The 20,346-nt window shown below is 35.6% G+C and overlaps 1 protein-coding gene across 9 annotated transcripts in view; it reads right to left on the bottom strand.

Moving 5' to 3' along the window:
• Nucleotides 1–20,346, bottom strand: part of Hmcn1 (hemicentin 1) — a 421,540-nt gene that overhangs the window by 37,693 nt on the left and 363,501 nt on the right. For all 9 annotated transcript variants that reach the window (XM_087194441.1, XM_087194442.1, XM_087194444.1 and 6 more), the window contains 6 exons: nucleotides 18,499–18,689; nucleotides 9,906–10,119; nucleotides 8,297–8,431; nucleotides 7,481–7,671; nucleotides 5,405–5,486; nucleotides 350–619 (listed from right to left, as the gene is read on the bottom strand). In XM_087194441.1, coding sequence (XP_087050567.1) covers nucleotides 350–619; nucleotides 5,405–5,486; nucleotides 7,481–7,671; nucleotides 8,297–8,431; nucleotides 9,906–10,119; nucleotides 18,499–18,689 — 1,083 coding nt within the window. The remainder of the gene's footprint in view (nucleotides 1–349; nucleotides 620–5,404; nucleotides 5,487–7,480; nucleotides 7,672–8,296; nucleotides 8,432–9,905; nucleotides 10,120–18,498; nucleotides 18,690–20,346) is intronic.

Here is a 20,346-nt window from a genome sequence, read left to right as displayed (position 1 = left end):
GCCCTGACTCACGTGGACATAGCTGCTAGAAGAGTTGGAGACCACGAAATTTACATACTGTTTACCTTTTAGGATATATAAACTTCTCAATATACCCATCAATTTCTAAGAATATATTTCACTCAGTTTTGAATAAAAAATTTAGCTTGAGATTTTGAATTATTAACTCGGTACTTTAAAACTCTATACTTAGTCTCTTTAGTCTGTAAATTGTGATGTGCTTTTTTTTTGTTCTATTCACATCATCTAGAAGCATCTTATGGTTAATGGAGACTTGGACTCAATAACTGTTATGATGTGAGTTGCCCCTGGTGCTGTTTGATATGACTATCTCTCTAATCACACTCACCCCGCACTATGACCGGCACTCTGACAAGGACAGAACCCATTAAGTTACGAGCCACACATTCATATTCAGAAGTGTCTTCCTTCTGAGCAGCTGCAATATATAATGAGTTGTTGGGCAACACGCTCACTCGGTCATCCCAGGGGACAGAGTGCCCTTGGCGGGACCATGTAACCATCGGCCGAGGCTCTCCAGTCGCCTGACAGTCCAATCTGACTCTGCCACCAGCATCAACAACAGTTTCCACTGGCTCAAAAGTGATAACAGGAGGACCTGAGGAAACAAGTATAAATGTCTTTATTATATATAGTATATTAACATTTTGGAAAAAAACACATTTGATAATATACTACTTCCCAACTACAAAGGTTATAGATAGAAATGCCCATAATAAAATTTTCATTTATTTTATTTAGTGAATGTCAAAAATTTAAAATCCTCAAGGAGGTTAACTTAGAACAGTGGTGGTCAACTTATGGCACACGTGCCACAGCAGGCTGTTTGTTACCAGTGAAAGCTCTAAAAGGTTCGCCATCACTGGTACACCATGGGCTCTGCAGTCACGCTTTCTGGATTCATATTCTGCCTCTGCTCCTTGCTACTCTCTGAGCCTCTGTGTTCTTAAAAATGGTGTCTAGTTTAGAGGATTCCTGTTAGAGGCAGCTAAGACGTCTTTTAAACAAGGATATACAAAGTATTCTTGAGTTACTAATGTTTCTGCCTGCATTTTACATGGTGACTGTTCACTTCTCTCTTTTGTTCATTTCTGAAGTAAAGAGCAATCATTAACTCATTCTCTCAACACGGTCATCATTTGCTTGTTCAATAAACATGTATTGAGAGCTTACTACTTTCTGGGCATTGTGCCAGGTGTAGAGAAAACAGAGATAACAGGTATTATTTTTTATCTCAAGGAGCTTATATGCCACTAATAGGAGAGACAAGTAACTATTTACCTATGCTATACTATAGATATAACATAGGTACATGTGTGCTAATAGGGGAGCATCTACAATGCTGACTTGACAGATCAAACCAAAGCATGCCACAGGAAGTGGAAAAGAAAAGAAAGATGTACTGAAAAATTATTAAGAAAGTAGGAATGATAGGACTTTGAGATCGAGTAGTATTGAAAAGGGAAGAATTGATAAATAGGGTTTTGATTCATATGGTGTATGTTTGATAATTCAATGGAACACAGAAAGAAGAACTGATATTTAGGGAGGCAGTAAGGAGTAAGTGATAATTTGATCCATTTAGGACTGCTGAACTTCAGGTATTTGAAAGACATTCATATAGAGATGTCTAGATGGCAGATAAATATTCATAGCTGAAGCTTAGAATAGATATGTGGGTAATATATAGTAACATGGATTTGTGTGTCTTTCATTAGTGGGTGAGATTGCTTCAGAAAAGCCCAGTGCAGAAATCACTGTAACATTAGTCATGGGATGGACAGAAGATAAGTCTGTAAATGTTACAAAAGACTGATCTCTGAGGTAGAAGACAAACCAGGATGAAATGATATCCTGGCAACCAAAGCAAGGAGTCTCAGAAGAAGAGTTATCAGTATCTACATCAGGTAGCAGGCTCTCAAGCCAAGTCTTTGGAAAGAAAGAGAATAAAAGGAGTTGCATGTAGCTGCTCACACACTGTTTATCTTTCTTTTGCTCTATGGTGCCAAGAAAGATAGAATATGAAAATGTTCTCAAATAGAAGAGATCTGAACTGGATTTTCAGAATTAAGATTATGTGGGTGGAGAAGAGATCGAATACCACTTGGAAAGAAAGGCACAGTATGGAGATGGACTCAGCTTTTTTTTTTGCTTAGACAATGAGGAGACTAGAAAGCCTGGTTTACCCTGGGTTGTAGTAGCATACAGGATTTAAAGGACTGGTTAAACCAGGGGTTTCTTAAAAGGGTTTTTCAGAAAAATTTATCTTTAAATAGGTGAGCTAGGGCAGGATATGCATTCTTGAGCTGCTGGGATGAGAGTGAGGCTGAACTGAAAGGTGGAATGATTTGTTCACTGAGAAGTAATGAGTACCAGATAATTCAGGGTGGTGGCTGCATATTTTAGTATCTGTAATAAATGGAAGATAAAACAAAAATAGAATATAGGTTTTGTTGTGATATTAATTTAATATGCTAGTGTTTTCAATAAAGGCATCACTGACATGTCTTTTACAAAAGTAGTTCCTTTATGTGCAGTTTGACTTTATCAGCAAGGGTTCCATAGCACATCATTCTTGTATATGTCAGGATCATCCCACACAACTGCTTTTTTAGCTGATGTTTATATTGATCTCACTCTAGAAACTTTCAGGGCCAGTGCTTTCATTTCTCTCATAGTATTGAAATTATATATTTGATAAATTGCTGTTGAATAAAGCAATTATCTCAGATTTCTCACTCAACACTAAATGACAACATAATGTCTAAATAAGCTCATCTGTTCATATTATTAAGGCCAAAGGAATTATCAAATAAAACTCAGAATCTTAATTTAGGCACTATATTTGGAATATTCAAATGTTCATAAACTATAAATTAATATAACAATAAAATCTCAAATATATCTTCTCAAGGTTCAATTAATTCCATCATTCACATAATTATTACTCAAATAAGAGCAGTATATCTAAATGAAAATATTGCTTAACCTTAATTTGAGCCATTTGTTGGCTTTTTTATATGCTTCATTTGGTAAAAAGAATTCACTGTCATTAACTAAGATGAATAGATCTAAGGCAGCCTTTCTTAAACTAGGTCAATGAAAGACTCTCCTGGGTGAGAATGTACCATACCTACATTCAGACAACAGAAAGGGGAGAGAGGTCATGGGCATAATAACATATATTTCAAAAATGTGGCATATTACTTGTATATTCTCCTCTTGCTAAGCCATGATTCATGTCAGCCTATTAACATTTCTTCAAAGATCTGTAGAAAAGAGACTTGGTATACCTAAGTTGACACATAGTAGTGATATATATAATATTTTTTAAAGTACTGAGGATTGAACTCAAGGTCTTTGCAATGAACTATATCCCCAGCCATTTTTATTTTGAGAGAGGGTCTTACTAAATTGCCCAGGCTGGGCTGGAACTTGAGATCCTTCTGCCTCAGCCTCCTAGAGTGTTGGGATTACAGGTGTGTGCTGCCACACCCTACAATAAATGAATTTTTAAAAATCCATTTTTTCTCAGACTTTTTCTATCACAAATCCCTACTTTTTCCTAATAATATACCATAGCATACCTTTATCATCTGACAGAAATGTACTTTAGTTGACATTATCTTAGCTATCTATTAAATATGTATGATCTGTTCAAGTCTTACAGAATTGCAGTTTGCCCAACTGCTGCTAGGAAACAGTAATTGAGAGCATCTCTCAGGAGTGAGTGAAGAAAATGTAAATTCATCTTGTTAAATACTGAGCCTATTCACAAAATTACTTGGCTTGCTTAAATTTTCCACCCAGTGACATCTGCAGGTCAGCCCTTGGCATGGTTCTGTAGATTTTCCAGCAGGTCCATCCACTGAGAACTTCATCTTTTTTTATGTAGGAAAGCTTTCTTTTCTGATGGCTTTTTCCCCCTTAAATTCTTTTATTGGTGCATTTTAGGTATACAATACATTTACATTTCTCATTGTACATGATCACTGTATCATGTATCACTCTACATGAGCATCTTGGTTCTTATTTTTTCCCCATTCCCTATCCTCCCTTCAACCCCTCCACCCTTCTCCATTTACAAAGATGTTGTTTCCATTTTTTCCTTTTCTTATAATTTTTCCTTTCCCTTCTTTCCTTCTCCTTTTCCTACCCCTTTGGACCTTTTCTTCCTATTTCAAATGATCAATTATTCGTTTTAATCATTTAAATCCTTATTTACTTTTTCAGTTTCTCACACTAGAGAAACTATTCAGTATTTACACATGTGTGTCCTATTTATTGCACTTAAAGAGTATGGCCTCAATATGTATCCATTTAGCTATAAGTGTCTCTAGTTTCTCATTCTTTATGGCTGAGTAGTTCTCCATTTTATATAAAAAAACACATCTTCTTTATCCAGTCTCCAGTTGATGGGTACTTGGGCTGTTGCCAAACTTTAGCTATAAAAAACTGTACCTCTATGAACATGGGTGCACATATATCGCTGTGGTATGATTCTTTTAATTCTTTGGGGAAGATACCCAGCAGGGGAATCACTGGGTCAAATGGGACCTCTAGTCCCAGCTCTAGCTCTTTGAGGTATCTCCATACTGATTTCAGAGTGGTCGCACCAGTCTGCACTCCTACCAACAATGGAGAAGGGTTCCTTTCTCCCCATACCCCTCCCAGCATTTGTTATTGGTTGATTTCTTTTTTTTGTTTTGTTTTGGTACCAGGGATCAAACTTGGGACCTGGCGCTTGCAAGGCAGGCACCGGAACCACTGAGCTAAATCCCCAGCCTTGGTTGATTTCTTGATAGCAGCCATTCTTTCTGGGGTGAGGTGGAATCTCAGCATTGTTTTCATCTGCATCTTTCAAATTACCAATGATGTTGAACATTTTTTCATATGTTTATTTGCTGCTTTTACTTCTTTGTCTGAGAAATGTCTAGAGCACAAAGATCTCACCCAGGACACACAATTATTCTGTGGAAGACAGACTGGAGCCTGTTTGGAGGGCTTTTGAGCTCACTTATATTAGTCATTATCTTTAATAATTATTTTTAAAGTGCTATACAAGTGCATGTGTAAGCATACTTTGAGGACTCTGGTGAACCCTAAAAAGGGTACTCCACTGAAAATGCTGTGAAAAAGAATCTGACATCAATGAATTGGAATTTTACACTGTACATGTTAGATAAAACAGAGGAAAGTGTCTCAGCAAAGTTTCCCAGTTCTGTGCTTGATGGTAACTGCTGCATCATTAGCAGAAAACTGAACTGGACACATGGTGAAAGCTGTCACTACAGGTGCTTGCCACAAAGTTAAAGAAAACAAACATTCGGTATCAGGCAGAATTTCTTAAATTGAACATTCAGGATTTTATTAAGCAACTTACTCTGCAAAGTCAGGCTCATGCTGCGCTCCACGACTCCAGCTTCATTAGTAGCTACACAAGTATAGTCACCGGCATCTTCATTCTATGAAAAAAAGCAGTATTTTTATTAAAAGAAAAAAGCCTACAGAGCAAAGAAAATCACTTTTTCACCACAATGCTAAAAATTTCATTTTTGAGAGGGTATTTTAATGGAAACAGAAAAACCTACAAATGTCTAACCTCATAAATAGTCCTTAAAAAGAGGAGGAGGAAGAGGAAAAAGCCAAAAACAAAAGGATTCAAAACCCAATCTTTTCCAGAACAGCCTGTCATTGATCTCCAATAACTGGTAAGACATCACAGCAAAAATAACATTGTTTATAAACAACCCGTCAAAAATTATTTTAATAAAGAAAAGTATTAATATGATTTTCATGGGTATCTTAAAAAAATTAAATGAATCAAGTACTGAGTGCGGTGCATGGAGAATTATTAAATATACATTAAGCTGGGTCTTTGGGGAGAGCATATGAAATTTAGGACAAAATGAAAAACTAATTTACTTTCAATGATAACTATAAATTATAAGTCACAAATTTATAAATGTATGGTATAGAAAATAAGTCCTATATGAATTTTACTTATTTTATATACCATGTATGTGCTCAATTTGATGTTTCAATGCATCATCTGAATAGAAGTGTCTAGTAGGAAGCAGGAAATAGAACTTGGAAGAATTTCAGGACCAGAGATACATATTTAGGAATCTGAAGTTTTGTGATGAAAAATTAGTATTAATAGCAATGGTGGTATCAGAAAAAGTATGAACTTCAGAAAGAAAATTTTAGAGCAAAAGGGGAAAAGTAGTAATGGAGAAGCCTGAGATTATATTGGTGAAAATAACTAAACCTGGAAATAATTTCAAACTTGAAGGAGCAATCAAGAACAACTAACAGTGAAGCAAAATCAAGAATAAAAGTCTAAGAACGGCCCATTGGATTAGGTAATATATTTTAATTATTATTTAAAATAAATAATGAATGAACTTGAGAGGGCATACCAAAGGTAAATTAAAAATTAACTAGATGTATTCAAATTTAAGAAATCTTACCTGAACTATCTCATTTTTGTGTCACTTGACTTCAAAATTAGAATAATAACTCAAAGCACAACTCATTTTCTGAATTACTGAAGCACTGGGAAAGCTCATAGTTATCCATTTACTATTAAAATCTACCCTATACTTTATTTTTTTTACTGTGTTTTTAATTCTTAAATTTCATTTTGCTAAGAGATTTGAGGAAGTTGTCTTCTAATGTTAAATAATAGGTCAAAGATTAGGAACAAAGCAACAAAATGATGTTACTTCCTATACTTAATTTGAAAGGACCAACTATATCAATTTTAACTGTTATTTCCATTCTTAAAAAGAACTCAAATGATGAATAGGTAAAGCAAATGTGGTATATACACACAATGAAATGCTATTCAGCCACAGAAAAGGTGGCATCTTGTCATTTGTGACAATGTGGGTGGAAGTGGAGATCGTTCTTCTAACTGAAATGAGACAGACATAGAAACCGGTATGGCATGATCTCATTGATGTCTAGAACAGAAAAGGTTTGATCATAGAAGGTGAGAGTAGAAGGGTGATTTCCAGAGGCCTGGGAAGGAGGATGGGGTAAAGATGGGAGAAGACTGAGCAGAAGGTACTGTGTTAGAGTTAGATAGAGGAAGGAATTTGGGTGTGTCACTGCACAGTGGGGTGAGCTTAATGATAATGTACTGTACATTTCAAATAGAAGAAAGGACTTAGAATGTTTTCATCAAGAGATAAGTATTTAAGGGAAACATGTTTATTATATAATGTATGCATGTATAGAAACATTTCATACCTCATTAATATGTATACATTTGTTTTTATGCATCAGTTAAAAATAAATTTAAAATTTAAAGTTGAAAATCCAGAAAAAGAACTTGATTCAGATTTCATGAGTTAAATGGGAATGCAAGAGAAACTGTTCTCATTCTCAGCACTTGTACAAGAGCACGGGCTGGGGCAATTTAGGTGTGCAACAACAACTTCATGTGACTTACCACAGTGCCATAGATGGCCAGGGAACCGTTGCCCAACTGTCTGATTCTGTGGCTAATTTCAATATCCATCCCCTTTCTGCTCCACTGGATGGTTGGGGCAGGGTCTCCCTTTACCTCACAATTCAAGACTGCATTACCACCGAGTGGTTCTATCCAGTTAGAAGGATAATCCCCTTTGAAGACTGGAGGTTCTGGAAAATAAGAGAGGTATGAAGTAAAAGTAGGTACTGATCAGTTGTTCGTGATTTTTTGTAGCCATTTAGAAACACACTTTAATAAAAAGGGGGAAATTTCACTTTATAACTTCATGAATTTTCCTGGGAGGCTGAGGCAGGAGGATAGCAAATTCAAGCCTGGTCTGGAGAACTTAGTGATTTAGTAAGACCCTGTCTTAAAAAACAAAACAAAAACAAAAACAATCCCCCCCAAGAAAAAACTCCAAAACTCAAAACCTATAAAAAAGTGGTTGCAGATATAGCTCAGTGAAAAGGCCCTAGTTCCAATACTCAGTACTAAAATACCAAAAACAAACAAACCAAAACTTCATCGATTTTTCAGAATCAAATTGTTCATGCTAAATCACTACTGTTAATTTCAGTACTCTGAAGGGATGATTCCATTTTGTGTGAAATTATCGCTACTTCATTCTAACGTTTGAGTTGAATGCTCATAATTTTTTCTCATGCACTTGTATATCTTTGAAATTGAACTACATGGATTGATAAACTGAAGTTATATTGTATTGCTACATAATAAGGAATCAAAGCTCACATCATTCATTAAGTTATAAATTTTAAACGGAGCATTTCTGCCTACCTTTCACATAAACAAATCCAATTGCCTTCACAAAACCAGCACTGTTCTCTGCGGTGCACACGTAAGTACCAGAATTCTCTTTGGACACTTTTTCAATAACAAGTTCGCTGCGTCCATTGACACTGTCAAAGTGGGCTGAGGAAAACAAATTCGGAAACAACACAAATGCCTCTCAATAACTTAGGAAAGTTTCATAACAGTGTAATGTTTTGCAGGTTAGATTTATGAGTTGGTCAGCAACAGAACCAAGGAGATCTCATCAAGACACTGGACAAGAGAGCCTTGGACACTTGTCTGAAGAACGGAAAGCACCCGAAGGGACAGGAAAAGAGAACAAAAATAAACATCTTTTAAAAATTAGTTTAGATTACAGTACATCTTTCATCTCAACACGGTGTTTAAAGCTAGCTCATAGTCTCTCCAGGTTTCAAAAATCTTTCATTCAGAAATATGACATTTTCCATTTCATCTATCTCACCACCACTTTCCTCCCAAACAGTTTACATCAATAACATGAAAATCTGTGCAGCTGTAATTCAACTGACTTGGCAGCTCAAAGGGGAAATCATGAAGATATATGTTAGTTAGGTAATAATAACAGCATGGTCAAATTTGTAACAATTTAAACTTCTCCATAAATAATAAATGGTGATGATATTTACAAAGACACTGGGAAGAGAATATAAGGTAAATATTCTAATCTTAAAACAACTAATGCTAAGTAAGATTTTAATTAAAGCAAAGAATACGTATCTAATTATATTGAGTATGTTTACTTTGCATGGTTTCCCCACTTATTTTTAAAAATTTTATACTGCTGAATATTATAACTGGAAAATTGAGCTTTAAAAGTTTGAATGACTAAATCAGTACTCCACCTTCTACTGAATAGATCTTTTAGACTTTGTTTTCTATTACTAAAGATTATACAGTTAATGAATTCCGGCCATTAACATAAATCTTTATAATAGAAAAAAATCTGAGCTTATTTCTAGTTTTCTACAAAGACATTTAGTAAATGTTAATGGTGCAGTACTTTAGAATTCAGATTTGGGATGCAACAACTCATTACTGACAGAGTCTCTCTGTTGATGGCAAAGCCTAGTAGATATGTGTCCTCCCATGGCAGAGTGCTCCTGGGTCCCAGACACTATTTTAATACATAGTGCCCAGAAATTTTCCACATCAATTGATCTGCACTATAACAGAGGTTGATTCATACAAGGGGAAGCAGGGTTAGCTGTAATACTAGATAAATCATCAGTACTCCAACATTCTCCACTTAAATCATTTATCAGTGATGAAGGGGGTCCAGCATAAGTCAAACTTGGCCTATACGTTCTCTACTGTCTTCTCATGGGGAGAGGGATTATTTTTAACCTAAAAAATATCTATTTACTTATAACATTCAATATATGATTTTGTGATTAAATATTCTTCCAAAAGGATGAACAGTACCTATAGGTACATATGGGTGGAGAGTAAAATCTAAGAAGCACACATTGTACAGAATTTAAAGCAATCAAATTTTCATTTGTAACTTCTCAATCATTTCCCACAGCTACAGTCTGGGTATATTTATTCACTTATTAAGAATTAAATCACCAACCTGGAATAATATTGTTATTGAAAGTCCATGTTAGTTTGGGCAAAGGAATGCCAGTTGCTTTACAGCTCAATTGTAACTGTTCTCCTTTATTTAATGACACATCTCCAGGAAGTTCAGTAAAAGTGGGGAGAACATTTACAGTCAGGCTCACAGTGTGTGTATCTTCACCTGCAGCATTGTTAGCAACACAGGTATAGATGCCAGAATCCTCCAGCTAAAATAAAAAAAATCCACTGATTACAATTTTATTATTTTGCATCATGTTACATAAAATAAAATTGCAGTGCTTGTTTCCCAAAGAAGCACTCTTATCTAAAGGCAATTCAAATTTCTATCTTTAAGTCTAAGCCATCAAGTTAGTGTCTGTGTAACATAATTTAAAATGTATAGGAATTTAAACAGAAGCCCATGTCTTACAGAAATATAGCAATCATTTTAGAGCAATACAGTTTCAGAAGACTTCAGATTTTATAGTTTACTGGGCATCAACTATATTGCTGCTCTGCAATGTACAAATAAAGAACAAATAATTCCAAAGGCTGACAGCATCTTCACAGCATAGTTTGCTCTCTGAGTAATGTGGTACCGATGTTCACCACAATTATCAGAGGAAACAGCAAGAGTAAGGGCAATGCTACCTACGATTTTGATGTTTCACTTGTTCAGTCTATCAGCCAGCTCTGATTACACATTTTATTGGATACCCATTATATTTGACAATTATGACTCCCTTCTCTTTGAATGTGTTGCCTTCATTTGCCTTCCAAGACACCATGCTCTTCTTCTTTCCCAGCTACTTCACTGGTTGCTCCTTCTCCATCTACTTATGCTGACTTCCCCTCAATCTTAATTCCTTAATGTTATCATGTGAGAAGGCTCAGTCTTTGGTCCTCTTGCTTTCTCTTTCTCTACTCGACTCCTTGATGATCTCATCCAGTGTCGTGGCTTTAAACATCATCCATGTGCAGATAACTATGACATATCATCACAGATCTTATTTCTCAAACCTCAATTCCATTGAACTCCTTTTCCCAACTGCATGTCTGGATACCTAACAGTCATTTGAAGACCACAAGTAGTATGGGAAGGGGAAGTGGAAGTGGGAGTTCAATTTTGGACATGAACTCCCAATTTCTCTTCCCCTTCTGGTGTCACCTGTACTCTTCACCAGCTCAGTTGATAGCTATTTCATCTCCTAGGTTGCTCATGACTTTGGTTTCAGAATTCTACCCCTTCTTATTCCTCTAATAAAACACTGCTTTGAGTTCTACTATTTCTCATCCGCCTCTAGCCTGTCCTCCCAACAGGTCTCCCTGCTTCTACCCTTGGTTTTTTATTATCCATGCTCATTGCAATAGCTAATAGGATTCTTCAAATATACAAGGCAGTAATATCACACCCAGTTCCCAAAACCTACAATGGATTCTGACTTTTACTAGGAATAAAAGGCAAAATCATTCCAATGACCTACAAGAACCTACATCAGCTAGCCTCAGTTCTTCCAACTGATTTCTCTTTCTTCTTTACTTCCACTGGCCTCCTGTCTCTCAGATACATCTGGCATGTTCCCATCTTAATTTCTTTGCTGAACCTTTTTTCCTGGCCACCCCCTTCCCATATCTGCTTGACTAACTTCCTTTCTTTAAGTTTTGCTCAAACTTCACCTTCCCAATGGGAGCTTACTGTAAAATTCCTATTTGAAACTTATCACCTACACTGCTCTAACTCCCGACTCCCTTTAGTTGTTCTTTAGTTTTCATTTTTGTTTTTTGGAGACAATGTCTTGCTGTGTAGTTCAGATTGGCCTTGAATTCACTATGCAGCCCAGGCTGGCCTTGAACTTGCAGTGATCCTCCTGCCTCAGCCTTCCAAGTGCTGGGATTACAGCACTTGGTCACCGTGTCAGGCTGCCTTATTTTTTCATACCACCTTTTTTCTGACTCATTGCATACATTGTTTAGTATTTTTATTATATTTTATAACCTAACATTTTCTTCTGGAAATAAACTCCATAAAGGGCAAGGACCTTTGAATTTTTTTGTTCCCCAGTGTATCTCACTTGCCTAAGTCAGCACAGATCATAAAGAAAGTGCTCAGTAAAAATGTTGAATTGATTGAATGCTTTTGGATATACTAAGGTACATAATAGACTCTTTCTTTTTCTTTTTAAAAGTGGAAGAATTTTTTTTACAGAAAAGAATGGGAAGTATAGCACAAAGCTTACAGTCATTCACTATAGGTGCTTGGTTGTATAGTATATTTTTTTCAAAAAGGCAAACAAGAATAAGTTGCAACCCTTATAAAGATCTCACCTCTAAACCACTTAACAGCTCTTAAATCCCCAGGTCACAACTCAAATTAAAATTCAACACTTTTATAGAAACGTATTTAAAATTCTAAAACATGCACATTATTCACAAATAGAAATCTACATATTACTTATGTCTCTCATGTAGTATTTATAAGGTTCCTTATTGTTGGTTCTCTTTCAATGAACCTGGGCCATTGTCCCTAAAACTAAAACATTTTTTTCCTCATTCAATTCCTTCAGGTCTAGAAGAGTGATGGAGGGGTCAAATCCAACATTCCTGGATATGAGGTAATGCCCCCTGGAGATATCTAGCAGTTTAAATAAATAAACAAAAAAGATTTATCCTTTTTTATCAGTTATAAAATTTACATTTTTAAACTTTTTTTTTTTACATTTTTAAACTTTTAATCTCTCTGAAACTAGGGTACGACTTCAACACTGATGGTCTGCTATTGTTTACTTGGCTGTGTTACTTTTTTCTTAGCATTATACACTATACCAGTCCATCTTATAATTAGTACAGGCATAGATTTAAATAAACAGAATGCTTACTGGCAGAGCTGACTGCATTAGGGCATGGCCTTTCACCAGGCTATGTACCAGATAATGCCAAGGTCTGGCTAACTGGTTGAGATTATACTCTAAAGAGATTATGATCAATTTTATTATCGTAATCTGTTCAAATTTAATCCCAACCAATTTTCATAGTGAAATTTAGAAATTTTGAAGGATCACGAAAAGCAACATGTTATATTCACAGGATATGAAATTGATTCAAATAAACAGATTTAGTAGAGGAATGACTTGGTTCACAAACACTTCAGTTCGCAAACAATTCAGTTTGAAGAGAACCATTCAGCAAATATTTGCTTTCCTTTGCAAACTCTGCATTGGGTGTTGAACATGATTGCTGTTATCTTCTCCACACAAACATAAACTTGGCCTTGTTCCCCAGAATCGTGGAACAAATTAAGCTCACAACTCGAGGCATCAGCATTGTCAAATGTTGATACTCTCAAACCGTATGACTTTTAAAAAGTCCATGTATGTGCATCTATATGCAGCTTTCTATTCAAATGGGTTACTACTGAAAAACTGAGATAGCTATTATTCTACAGATCTAGAGAGGAACAACTCAAGAAAATCGTATAATTTTGTTTGCACAAGAGCCTAGGATTTTAGTTTTCAAATTAAGGTTTTGATCAAAGGGTTATTGAAAAACCTGAAAAGAGAAAAACGCTATTTTTTTTGCATTAAATTCTTTTATTGGTACATTGTAGGTATACAACACAATTACATTTCTCATTGGGAATTGTACCTTTACATAATGCATCTTGGTTCTTATTTTTTCCCCATTCCTAGCCCTCCCTTCACGCCCTCCACCCTTCCCTATTTACAAAGACTTTATTTCCAGTTTTTCCATTTCTCAGCATTTTTCCTTTCCCTTCTTTCCTTTCCCCTGCCCCTCCCACTACCCCTACCCCTTTGGACCTTTTCTTCCTATTTTACATTATCAATTATTCATTCTAATCATTGGGACATTTTAGTTATACAATATAATGACATTCATCATTGGAAATTTGCACCTTTACATAGTCTCTCTTGGTTCTTATTTTTCACCCTTGCCCAGCCCTCCCTTCAACCCCTCCAGTCCTCCCTATTTACAAAGATTTTGTTCCTATTTTTCCATTTTCTCATATTAATCCCATTCCTTTCTATCCTTTCCCCTAGCCCTCGACTTCCTTCCCCTTTGCCCCTTTTCTTCCTATTTCACATTATCTATTATACATTTAGTCCTTATTTCCACTTTCAGTTTCTCACACCAGAGAAACTATTTGGTATTTACACATCTGTGTCCTATTTATTTCACTTAAGAGTATCACCTCAATGTGCATCCACTTAGCTATAAATGTCTCTAATTTCTCATGTTTTATGGCTAAGTAGTACTCCATTTTATTAAAAAACCACACTTTCTTTATCCAGCCTCCAGTTGATGGGCATTTGGGCTGTTTCCAAGTTTTAGCTATCACACACTGTGCTGCTATGAACATGGGTGCACATATATCACTGTGGTATGATTCTTTTAATTCTTTGGGGAAGATAAGCAGCAGGGGAATAGCTGGGTCAAATGGGACTTCCAGTCCTAGTTCTTTGAGGTATCTCCATATTGATTTCCACAGTGGTTGCAGTCTACACTCCCACCAGCAGTGGAGCAGGGTTCCTCTTTCCCCACAGCCCCACCAGCTTTTGCTATTGGTTGATTTCATGATAGCAGCCATTCTTTCTGGAGTGAAGTGGAATCTCAGCATTGTTTTCATTTGCATCTCTCGAATGACCAGTGATGTTGAACATTTTTTCATGTATTTATTTGCTATTTCTACTTCTTTCTGTGAGAAATGTCTGTTCATTTCAGATGCCCATTTTTCGATTGGGTCTTTAAATTTGAGAGGTCTGATCTTTTTAAGCTCTTTATAGATTCTAGATAGTAGACCTTTGTCTGAGGAAGAGCAGGTGAAGATTTTTTCCCACATTGTGGGTTGTCTCTTCACACTGCTGGTGGTTTCTCTTGCTGTGCAGAAGCCTTTTAATAAGAAGAGATCCCACTTGTTGATGGTTTGTGCTAGTTCATGGGCAACTGAGGTTTTGTTCATAAAATCTTTTCCTACACCGATGTCTTCGAGGGTTCTACCTAACCTCTGTTCCAACTGGTTCAGAGTTTCTATTTTAATATTTACATCTTTAATCTATTTTGATTTTAGTTTAGTGCATGGTGAGAGATACAGGTCTAGTTTTCATCTTTGGCAAGTTGAAGCCCAATTTTTCCAGCACCATTTATTAAAGAGGCTATCTTTCCTCCAGTGAGGGTGTTTGGCTCTTTTGTCGAAGATGAGATGGCTGAGTGTGGCTGGCATTGTTTCTGCATCTTCTAATCTGTTCCACTGGTCCTCAGGTCTGTTTCTTTGCCAGTACCATGTTGTTTTTATCACAGTAGCTTTGTAGTAGAGTTGCAGGTTGGGGATTGTGATATCCCCTGCCATGTCTCTGTTACCTAGAATTGCTTTTGCTATTCTGGGTCTCTTCTTGTTCCAAATGAATTTTTGGATTGTTTTCTTGAGGTCTATGAAGTATGCTGCTGGGATCTCAATTGGAATTGCATTAAATCTACATAGCAGTTTTGGAAGTATGGCCATTTTCACTATATTAATCCTTCCTACACAGGAGCAGGGGATGTCTGTCCATTTTCTGATATCATCTTCAATTTCTCTTCTCAGAGTGCCATAGTTTTCAGAGAAGAGGTCTTTGATTTCTTTCGTTAGGTTGATTCCTAGGTATTTCAGTTTTTTGGATGCTATTGTGAAAGGAATTATTTGCCCTATTTCTCTCTCAGTGAGTCTGTCATTTGTGTAGAGGAAAGTATTGATTTTTGTGTGTTGACCTTGTAACCAGCTACTTGACTGAATTTGATTATTAAGCCTAGAAGACTTTTGGTGGAGTTCTTGGGGTCTTCCATATAGAGTATCATGTCATCTGCAAATAATGACAATTTGACTTCTTCATTACCTATCTTTATTCCTTTTATTTCTTTCTCTTGTCTAATTGCCATGGCTAATGTTTCCAGAACTATATTGAACAAGAGTGGTGATAGTGGACATCCTTGTCTTGTTCCTGATTTTAGTGTGAAGGATTTCAGTTTTTGACCATTTAGTATGATATTGGCTGTTGGTTTTTCATAGATGTCTTCTATCAGTTTGAGGTAGAGACCATCTATTCCAATTTTTTGTAGGGTTTTTATCATAAATGCATGTTGGATTTTGTCAAATGCTTTTTCTGCATCTATGGAGATAATCGTATGGTTTTTGTCCTTGGCTCTATTGATATAGTGTATTACATTGATTGATTTTCATATATTGAACCATCCCTGCATCCCTGGGATGAATCCCACTTGATCAGGGTGTATGATCTTCTTGATGATCTTCTGCATTCTGTTTGCCAGTATCTTTTTAAGGATTTTGGCATCTATGTTCATTAGTGAGATTGGCCTATAGTTCTCTTTTTCAGTTGGGTCTTTCTCTGCTTTGAGGATCAAGGTGATGGTTGCTTCCAGGAATGAATTTGGGAGTATTGCTTCCCTTTCAATTTCATTGAAGAGTTTAAACAGTAGTGGCAACAGTTCCTCTCTAAATGTCTTGTAGGATTCAGCAGTGAAGCCATCAGGGCCCGGGCTTTTCATAGTTGATAAGTTTTTAATTACATTTTCAATTTCATTGGTTGATATTGGGTTGTTCAGAATTTTTAGGTCTTCTTCGTTCAACTTTGGTAATTCATATGTATCTAGGAATCTGTCCATTTCTTCTGTGTTGTCCATCTTATTGGTGTATAGGTTCTGGAAGTAGGTATTGATGATCCCCTGGATTTCTGCTGGGTCTGTTGTCATTTCACCCTTTTCATTCCTAATTGCATGGATTTGGGCCTTTTCTTTCCTTTTTCTGACAAGGTTGGCTAAAGGTTTGTCAATTTTGTTGATTCTTTCGAAGAACCAACTCTTGGCTTCATTGATTTTTTGTATTGTTCTCTTAGTCTCCATTGCATTGATTTCTCCTCTGATCTTTATAATTTCCTCCCTTGTATGAGCTTTGGGTTTATCCTGTTCTTCTTTTTCTAGAAGCTTGAGGTTCAGCATCAGGTTGTTTAATTGGCCTCGTTCTGTTTTCCTAATATACATATTCACTACTATGAATTTCCCTCATAAGACTGCTTTTATTGTGTCCCATAGATTCCAATATGTTGTATTGTCATGGTCATTTAATTGAAGGAACTGATTTCTTCTTTAATTTCCTCTGTGACCCACTGGTTATTCAGAAGTGTGTTGTTCAATTTCCACGTGTTTATGAAATTTTTTGAGTTTCTTTTGCTATAGATCTCCAATTTCACTGCAGTATGGTCTGATAATATACAGGGGATAACTTCAATTCCTTTGCACTTACTTAAACATGTTCTATGTGTGAGTATGTGGTCTATTTTGGAGAATGACCCGTGTGCATCTGAGAAGAATGTGTATTCTGATTTTGTGGGGTGGAAGACTCTGTAAACATGTTAAGTTCATTTGTTCAAGAGTTCGATTGAGTTCTAATATTTCATTACTTATTTTTATTCTAGTTGATCTATCTATTTGTGACAGTGGGGTGTTGAGGTCCCCCACTACAATTGTATTAGTGCATATATGACTTTTCATGTCTGTTAGTATTTGTTTTATATTGTTGGGTGCACTAGTGTTTGGTGCATAGATATTTATGATTGTCATCTCTTCCTCTTGGATTCTTCTCTTTACAAGGATGTAGTGTCCTTCTTGGTCTCTCTTAATCAGTGTTGGTTTGAAATCTACTTGATCTGCCAAGAGTATAGCTACTCCTGCTTTTTTTCGGGTTCCTGTCGCATGGAGTATTGTTTTCCACCCTTTAACTTTCAGTCTATGAGTTTCCTTTTGAATTAAGTGTGTTTCTTGTATTCAGCATATTGTTGGATTTTGCTTCTTGACCCATTCTGCCAGTCTATTTCTTTTGATTGGTGAATTGAGACCATTACCGTTGATTGTTATAACTGAAACGTGTTGACTTGTCATTGCCATGACTTTTTCTTTTTGTTGGGTTCTCCCCCTTTACATTTAATTTCTTGTCATGCCAGATGGGTTCATTCTGCTTTGCTTCCTGGGGTTGTGATCCTCATTGTCTGTTCCTAGGATATTGTGTAAAACACTATTTTTTTTGTATTTTACCTCATTTATTTTCACATAGCCTTTTAAAAATCACACATGGCTACAAACAAAAAATACAGCATAGACATAGAATTTATTCCCAATAAACATAGATTCCACAAAAATAAAACAATTTTAAAAGGAGGCCATTCACGAGTTCCTACTATCTGATAAATACTATTCTCATTCCAGGGACATAAAATAAAATCTGTCTATAATTAATCTTGTGACATGAATGTGTGAGATTCTCCCCAACCCCTTCTCTCCAGGAATGAATCCAGGGCCTTAGCACTGCATCTCCATCCCTTTTTAAAATTTCTTTTTTTTTGAGACAGGGTCTTGCTAAATTACTCAAGCTGGGCTTCACCTTTTCATCCTTCTGCCTCAGCCTTCCAGACCAATTACACATATACACCATTGTGCCCAGTTATTTTCTTCCATTATTAAAGAATACATTTCCAAGCTAAATTACTAAAAGTAAGAAGTTAAATTAATGGCTTAATGCATCTATTCGCGTTTGTTAAACTTACCACAACATTTTCCAAAATGAGTTCTCCATGTGGGTCTGCCGTGTATTTTCCTAACAAGTTAGTTAGTAGAACATTGTTTTTCTTCCAGTTAATTGCTGGTGTGGGGATTCCATCAGCCACACATGGGAGAATGGCTTGTGAGTTCTCATTGACCGTATAGCGAGCTTCTGTGCTTCGGATCCTGGGTGGTACTATGAAGAGTTTTAAAAGGATAATCAACCATCTAGGAAGCTGAGTTCAATAATGTCTTTATTCACATTGAAAATTAACACAGAAAATGATAATTTTGCTAGAAATACAAAAAATATTAATATATTGATTTACTTGCTATAAAGACAATCAGAACAGTGGACCCTCAAGTTATGAACAGCCTGACATACGAACAACTTGGGTTAATTAGGTTAATGGAAGATTCATCTGCCTCTTGTTATCTATAGCATGTACTCAGGTAAACATCCAGATCTCAGCTGTATTGACTTACAACCAACTTGAGTTACAACCAGCCCTTGGGAATTGAGTTTGTAAGTCAATGATCCGCTTTATTTTCAATGTTGAAAAGAATTTGAATGTGTTTGAATTTACTGAATATATTTACATTCAGTTTTTGAACAAATGACTGAGAGGTGGGTTAGAAATGTTTAGATTTTATTTGGCTTTCTGACTTTTCCACACTTGAGAAAGAGAACCAACCAAGCAACCAACAAAAACCAAAACCATTTCTAAGGTTATATAATTGCTGGATTTGTCTTACATACATTGAGAGGATGAACTAATGATAGTTGCTATAAAATATTGCAAAGCATTCACCCTGTATTGAATGTCACAAAGTGGTAGGGAAAAGTAATTACTGCAGTATTTCATGTTGAAACAAATGCAAGTAAAAGCAGATATTTAATTAACTTTTTAAATATTGTCCCAGAAGAAATTTTTATAGTGATTTCATGACTCCAAACATTTTAATATCAAGTACTTCCTGTAAGTCAATTTTTCCCCCAATTTAAGTTGGGCAATATGGAGATGAGTTGAATATAGCAGTGACTGCAAAATACTTCAGTGGACTTAGAAATAAAATTTCTGCTGCTAAAGAAAAGACTGAAAAGTACTAAGAATTCTTGAAGTATACAGAAAATGTATTCTACCTTCCTCAAACAACTAATTTTGAAATTATTCAAACATAGTAGTGAGAAATGGACCAATCTTATGATATTTGCAAAGTGAGAAGTTAATAGTTGGTCTTAGCAAAAATAAAGCTGGTGTATAAACTTTAGTTCTTCCATCTTAATTCTTCTCTGACTATATGAGTAAGTATACAAACATTACATGAATGAGTATATGAATGAACATTATAGATAATTTGGAAAAGACAAAAATATCTTTTTCTGAAAAAATAATATAAATAATAATACAAATAATTCATTTCTCATTAGTTTATGCTGTGCTTTCACTGTGTCCTGTTTCTTTGTTTTCTTGAAGTTGTTATTTCTTTTTTGCTAGGGATTACAGAAATACAGCCTTAGTACATTTATTTCCATTGCTTCTTTTTAAAAATGAATAAACAAACACTTAAGTCTATGACTTTATTGTGGATTTTAGCTTTGGTCACACATTATATATTTTTATATGTAATATCCTTTTTATCATTTTATAAATAATCTAAAAGTAAAACCATATAATATGACATATTTGTTAGCTGGAAGAGTATTTTTTTTAAGTTGCCTGGGTTTGAGGTTTTGGCTGTAAAATTCATTAAAAATTTCTAGTTTTATTGCATTGTGTGCAGGAATTATGATCTGTATTTTTAAGAATTATTAATAATTTCTCTGTTACTACATGGTCAATTTTTGTAAA

This window comes from Heterocephalus glaber, unplaced genomic scaffold (assembly GCF_053883595.1).
Source record: "Heterocephalus glaber isolate CG9 unplaced genomic scaffold, H.glaber_assembly_v1.0 deba00001600, whole genome shotgun sequence".
Classification (NCBI taxonomy): domain Eukaryota; kingdom Metazoa; phylum Chordata; class Mammalia; order Rodentia; family Bathyergidae; genus Heterocephalus; species Heterocephalus glaber.
The sequence above is the reverse complement of the archived record's forward strand: the minus strand, read 5'-3'. Positions and strand labels throughout refer to the sequence as shown.